A 7,193-nucleotide genomic window follows, 5' to 3' on the forward strand; every position below is an offset into this window, starting at 1 on the left:
ACATCATAAACTTCTGAAAACTAAAAGTAAAGAAAAACCATGAAAGCAGTCAGAGAGAAACAATGTGGGAAAGGTACTGAATTGTAGCATTAGTGGAATTTGGTGGTCATCATACAGATACAGAAAATAGAAATGTAAGTATTAGCAAGGTCCTTAAATTCTTCACTTGTTGGTTTCAACAATTAGTCTTTCGCCTTTTTAAATGAACTCAACCGAGCTAACAGACACATCCAGCATTTACTAGATATGTACAAATTGAAGGCCTGGCGTGGTGGCTCATGCCTGTGATCCCAGCACTCTGGGAGGCCAAGGTAGGTGGATTGCCTGAGCTCATAGGTTCGAGACCAGCCTGAGCAAGAGCAAGACCCTAAAAATAGCCAGGCATTGTGGCGGGCGCTTATAGTCTCAGTTACTTGGGAAGCTGAGGCAAGATTATCACTTAAGCCTAAGAGTTTGAGGTTGCTGTGAGCTGTGATGCCATAGCACCCTACTGAGGGCAACAAAGTGAGACTCTGTCTCAAAAATAAAAAAACATAAAAATAAAGGAAAAAGATATAGATACTACAAATTGCTGTAGGTACTCAAGGGACATGTGTCAATCCCATTCCTGCTGTAACTGGTCCAGAGCAGGTATTATCCCTCATAACAAATCAAGGAAGTCTAGAATGGAAAGGATCTTAGATGGGCTTCAGGCCTGAAAACTTCTTAAATTAATCTAAAAATACCAGCGTGCATGAGCACTTTGCTAGGGAAAAGGGTAATAGCTTTCACCAGATTCTCAAAGGAACCTGTGGCTTAAAAAAGGTTAAGAGACACTATGAAAATTTCTATTCTTCTCAGGCAAAACCATGTAATGCAGCCCAGCTAGATGAGAAATGAGACTATTTTTAGAGCAGGTATTCCCCATGTACCAAAATTCCTGCATGCCATCTTGGGAGAATTCTCTGCCTTTAAGGAGAAAATGGAAAAAGTTTTCTAATTCCTCCTAGGCATTTGCAGAATACATGTTCACTAAGGAATGTTTGCTCTAAGTCTTATTTTGAACATTTTAAAAATAGTACCTCAAGGTGACTAAATGATTACTGCACTGATTTAAAATGCACTTTAGCTTTGATTTCTCCCATTCCTATGGAAAAGTTCAGACTTGCAAGCAGCACCAGCAGTCTCTCAACATCAGCATCAATGGTCTGGTTTATAAAAGACAACTCTCTTTATAATCTGTTCTTCCAATTACAGATCTTTCAAGAAAGCCAGGTCAGCTCACACTTGGAGAAATACCCCATAAACAGGATTTTACGTTGCTGTTGCCTGTCTTATGATGAAATTGAGGCTCCCAGTGTCATCTTGAAAGACTGGGAGCAGTCTAATCTCTAAAGATTAGAAAATGAATTAAAAAAATTGACTGCTTACTTCCTATGAAACCCTGAAGTAGATAAAGTAGTTTGACTTCTTCAGACTACTTTATGCTGGCTGAAATTTCAGACTCAAATGAATCACTGAAGACTCTTTTTAAATAGTTTCAGGCTCCAACCCACAACTAACTATACAACCAGAAGAGGGATCTGGGAATTTGTAAGTTTCATCTCAGTGCCTGAAATTATTCTTGGGCTCAAGCACATTAAAGCAGTCTTCTTAAACTTATAATGTGCACACAAATCATCTTTGGCTTTGAAAAAGACATGCAGATTCTGATCTAGTTGCTTTGAGTGGGGCCTGAGACTGGTTCTCATTTTTCACTGCTTTTGTCTCTTCAAGCTAGAATGATCAGTTAAGATAAGACATCTCTGTTTAGCTTGTAATATGTATGAGAGTCCACACAAAAATAATCCAAAATAAGCAAAAATGGACACCAGACATCAACTTACAACACAATGGGCTTATATTTAATATAGTACTTCTCATCATAGGTATGTTAATCAGTTAATTAATATAAAGTTTATTTCTTTTTCAAATTAGAGCTCTTTTCCATTTCAATGTTAATATAAAGGATTTTATTTTTACATTAAATCTTTTTTCTATTTCAATATTAGATATACCGAATACATCTTTCTAAATGTTTTTTACCCAGAGATAAATGTTTCAATGTTGGCTATGTGATATCTCAATATCATATTAACTTGAGTGATAAAACAAAAATATAATAAAAATAAGGAGAAAACACTCCTTAACAATTCAGAAGGCAGTGACTGTAACTTAACAGTGGAGATTTCCTTGGATTCTGGGCAAAAGCTTCCTTCTTGTCTCACGTGCTTTTGAAAATCCTAAAACTATGAATTACTGATGTAAATTTCAACCATCTCACTTCCTTCTAACCAGCACATATAAAGTATAGGCGGAAATATTTAGTGCATAACTTGTAAAGAAAACATTTTTTTCCCATTTATGTATCAATTTGTTCCCATTTTAAGGGAAACAAGTATATGAAACTCTACTATTTACTGTTTCTTAGAAACTTTCAGACACCAAAGCTCACGTTTAGTCTCAACAGCACAAAGGTTTTTATGGCAAGGTTTGATTCAGGAAATCCTTCAAAGTCACATCTGTCCATTTCTCTTTCGAGCATATATCCCCAAGCAAGCACAGATGCCTGTGATGCTTAGAACTACACCCAGTAACAGAGCGATGGCATCTCCAGCCTCCACTGCTTCAACAACAGGCAACACCAACAGCAGTGAAGTGAGGACTAAGATTAATTGTATTGAAACTGTAGGCATGATGTTGGGATCTTGAGGGCTGAAGGTTCCTAGAAATGAAACACGGAAATTAAAAGGAACATTAAAAATTCCTTCCTTTTCAAATGACAATATGGACAAATAACAGTCCATCCAATCTTCTAGAGACTTTATAGCTCATTTCAGATCCATCTTTTCATTTTACCAAAGAGAAAACTTGAGGGAAGTAAGAAGTACTTAAAGACAGTAATTTGAGGCTAATCATCTCACACCACCTTAACCCTGGCAATTTTTCCACAGTAATACCAACCACCACGTGCATCAACCAAACAGAAATTTAACAGAAGTACAGAATAAAGAATAAACAGGGAAAAAAATGCACAAGACCTCACTTGGACACTTAAAATATCCTAGTTCGTAAAAATTACATTTTTCGTGGGGTCTCTCCCATTCAGGAAATGGACACAAATCTGGCAAAACTCAGACAACATGTAACTCTGTGAAGTTGTGGGGAATTAAGACTTACCAAAGAAATGGTTTATATATATAATAATTCTATCGGACTTGAAATTTTTCCTTTTCTGGAGTTCTGGAACGGATGTTAAGGCTAAGAGGTTCCACGTCACACAGCCTATTATGGGGAGTGGGAGAGAAGATTTAAAAATTAACTATTATTATTGTTATGATTATTTTAAAGAGAAAGCTAGAGTGAGTCCACGGCGGAGAGGCTGTATGCAAGGGAGAAGAATCGGTAATGAGTACAGAGAACAGCTTGTCCGAGGGGGAACTAGACTTAAAAGTTGCTCAGTTCACCAACATAGGAAAAGCCAAAAATAAACCGAACTGAGAGACAACTTCATTCCGATTCTTGATATTAATATTTGGAAACGAAACCCCACTTTGGCCCGGCAAGGTGCAAATGTGCCCTTGTTTTAAATATATACTAGGGCGATCAAAGTATCCTTTGGAGACAAGTTCGTACATTACCTTCCAGGAAGCAGCCATTACAGGAATGGCGAGGAGGGCGGAGTAGACAAACTACATTTCCCACAATTCCCGCTGCCGGGACTCCCAGGATGCACCCGCGTGCTCCCCAGCCACCGGCCGGGAGAGTGGTGGTCACGCCCCTCGGAGGGGAGGAGGAGCAAACTAGCAGGGCTTTCTCACAGGGTCCAGCGTTTTACAGTTAAATGAATGGGTTAGTGCATTTGTATGGTACGCTGCGGGGTTTCAAGACGTACAGGAATTTTGTCTTTTTCTTCCCCTGAAATGAAGACATAACATCAGGGATGGAGAAACCCAGCAGAACCGTCAGTTGTGGATGCTTTTAAATCCTGTTTCCAACATTTCCGACACCGGGAAATCCCACCATCTTCCTAATATAACTTGTGACATATATATATATTTTTTAACCTATGGTAGTGGTTGTGGGGAAGTACGTTTAATTAGGCGTTTTGGAAAACGTTAAAACCATTCATAGTGCAAATACAAAGTTTAGGAAAAATGGGATAAGCCCTATTGCAAAAGATCTCTTACCTATGCTTCCCGTTCTAGAGTTTTGAGTTTCTCTATTCAAGAAGGCACTTCAGTGATTCCTTCCGGTCATGTTGTTGCAGGAAGACAAGGCCTAATGGAGAGAAAGAGCACCCAAACATCACCTTTATAAGAGGAAGCTTATGGCATAGAAGAATTCCAAATGGCCAGGCTCTCCGACTGCCTTTGTCTTTCCCTTTTTATTGACAGTCAAAAAGTTCCATCCCACAGGTACCCTTCTCATTGGCCAGTTTCAATCAAGCGGGAGATGCTATTCCTGCCCCCACAGAACTACAGGATTTCACACAACTTGGAAATTTCCAAGTTTCAGGAAGTCAAGTTTACAAATTCCCAAGAACTGAGTCACCGTGGAGAGGACCCTGCATGTGTATCCTTGTGGTCTCCTTGAGAAGACCTGTTCTTCTAGACATCACCCTCTTGGCTATCCTCTGTAATGTTACCCGATCCTCCCAACCCAACTGTTTACAAAATTTATGAAAATATGTAGTTATTACTTTTAAACTACAAAACAAGAATTAATTGTATGCATTTGTAAAACTCTCTTGAAGTCTAATAACTGAAGTGCTAACTTTTCTTACCTATCTGTTCTGAACTTTTTCATATTTGCTGACTTAGCAATGTATTTACTAAAATAGTAAATAAATTTTGACTAGCAATAATAATCATAATTTTAATTATTGATGATGAGGGATGGGGTAAAAACACCTGAACTGTCAGAAATTCCCTTTGGTTCTGTCTGTTGGATACTACAGGGCATTAAGTTCAGTACCCATAATTAGCACTATTCTGGTATTGTTGATTATTATTTTACTTACACATTCCTATATTCCTGGCTCCTTATCTATACTCAGCAGGTGCTCAGTAGCGCTGGTTACTGATAATAATAATACGACTAGAGAAATATGCCAACAAAGTTTTATGAAAGTCAGGAGATGCCAAATAAACCAAACCAAGGTGACTGGCAAATTGGAACTCTGAGGATAATTGCACAATGATGTCAGCATTGCTTTGTAAACTTGATTAACAAGAGCTGCTAATTACCTCATTTGTTTTGAGCTACTTTTTGGTTTGTATCTTCCTAATCATTTATATTTGGAATAGGAACTGTTATTTATGGATTCTAAAATATTTTCTTGTATTCCAGGATAAACATTTTGGGACTTTATTTTTTCTTCCATATGTATTTCAGTTAGCTAAAGTCAGTGTCATTACAGACTTGTTTTAAGGTGTATTAACATTAAAGATAATGGTTTTGTTTTAAGTTTAAACAGTCTGTAGATGATAAAATGCTTTTTTAAAATTGCTTTCTTGAGAGATCAATTAATGACTTGGCCATCTGAAAAAGAGTGGCAGAAGTTTATGGAAGCATGTTTAGAATTGGTTAACTTTTTTGCTTGATTAGAGAGTTCTCTACTCAGGTAATTTAACAAAGGTAGTACTGTATATCTTTTTGTATGCCCCACTACAACACTAATTTTTGACTTGGATGGTGTTACAATTCTCAGTTTTCTCTTCTTATTACCCTAACTAATCATTTTTAAAAAATATCAGATCATTTACTCTTTTGCTTGAAACTCTGCAAGTCCATCACATTAGGAAGTGATCTAAGTTCCTCATCAAACCCTAAAAATCCCTAAATATTCTAGCCACACTGGCCTTGCTAATGCTATCCCACTGCTCACTCATACTCATTCCATCCCAGTCCTCACCTTTTTGCTATTTCTTAAATGCCAATTTTGCTTTTCCTTGTTGACTTTGTGCTTGCTTTTTTCCCCTGCTTGTGGTACTTTTCCTATGGTCTTTTGGGTGGTGGTTTTTTTCAACATCATCATCTGGGCTGTGTTCAGATGTCACCTCCTTTTCTGAACACCTCACCAAAAAAGTATCTCTCCCATCACCTTCTATTCACTTTCCTGTCTTTAATTTCTCCTCATGGTCCCTATCACCTACCAAAATTATATTATGCATATTTTTTATGAGTTTATTAGGTAGACAAATATGCTACAGTAAACATTCAAGAAAAAGCAGGCATTTTAGGCTGTCTGGGCTGCAGGTGGAGAGTTGATCGGAAAATACTTCTCTATTCTTCTAAAACCGATGGCTACTGTGGTAGAAAAATCATCCTTTCGTGGTTGCTTGGGGTTACATTTATATTGAAAACATATTCTCCATGCAGCTAGTGTCACATCATTCATTTACCATATTAGGTCCAAGAGGTTTTGAACATATATTGTTGAGTGGGGCTAGGTATGGGTGAATAGTATCCAGAAATCATACATCTGGAGTGATTTCTAATGCCGCCCAAACAAAACTTTTGAAAAACAAGGAAATAAACACTCTTAATTCCTTTTGAATTCTATTTCTAATTACAGAAGATAATCTGTGACTCTGTAGTGCTCTTTTCATAAGTTGCAGCAAAGGAAAAGGCAATGTCAGAAGTTTTGCTAAGAGCGAATTATAATAATTGAGCCTTAGGGGCTCAAAGGAATGTATTACTCCTTTTATTTTTTTTTTTTTTTGTAGAGACAGAGTCTCACTGTACCGCCCTTGGGTAGAGTGCCGTGGCGTCACATGGCTCACAGCAACCTCTTAACTCGGGCTTACGTGATTCTCTTGCCTCAGCCTCCCGAGCAGCTGGGACTACAGGCGCCCGCCACAACGCCCGGCTATTTTTTTGTTGCAGTTTGGCCGGGGCTGGGTTTGAACCCGCCACCCTCGGCATATGGGGCTGGTGCCCTACTCACTGAGCCACAGGCGCTGCCCTTTTTTAAATTAAATTACAGCTGTGTACATTAATGAAATCATGGGGTATAATGTGCTGGTTTTATATACAATTTGAATTATTTTCATCAAACTGGTTAACATAGCCTTCACGGTATTTTCTTAGTTATTGTGTTAAGACATCCATACTACACACTTAGTAAATTTCACGTGTACCCTTGTAAGATGCACTGTAGGTGTGGTCCC

General features: G+C 38.1%; 1 protein-coding gene across 1 annotated transcript; it reads right to left on the reverse strand.

The window, feature by feature from the left end:
- Window positions 1-2,032: 2,032 nt before the first annotated feature.
- Window positions 2,033-3,681, reverse strand: SMIM30 (small integral membrane protein 30). Its single transcript, XM_053609568.1, has 3 exons — window positions 3,660-3,681; window positions 3,199-3,303; window positions 2,033-2,743 (listed from the first exon to the last, which is right to left on the reverse strand). The coding sequence occupies exon 3, from the start codon at window positions 2,712-2,714 to the stop codon at window positions 2,535-2,537; it is 180 nt and encodes a 59-aa protein (XP_053465543.1). The 5' UTR covers window positions 2,715-2,743; window positions 3,199-3,303; window positions 3,660-3,681; the 3' UTR covers window positions 2,033-2,534.
- Between the last annotated feature and the right edge of the window lie 3,512 nt (window positions 3,682-7,193).

Source organism: Nycticebus coucang, chromosome 11, assembly GCF_027406575.1.
Source record: "Nycticebus coucang isolate mNycCou1 chromosome 11, mNycCou1.pri, whole genome shotgun sequence".
Taxonomy (NCBI): Eukaryota; Metazoa; Chordata; class Mammalia; order Primates; family Lorisidae; genus Nycticebus; species Nycticebus coucang.

Excerpts from the sequence above, each read along its gene's own strand:
- SMIM30 (XM_053609568.1), bottom strand. The coding sequence starts at position 2,714 with ATGCCTACAGTTTCAATACAATTAATCTTAGTCCTCACTTCACTGCTG.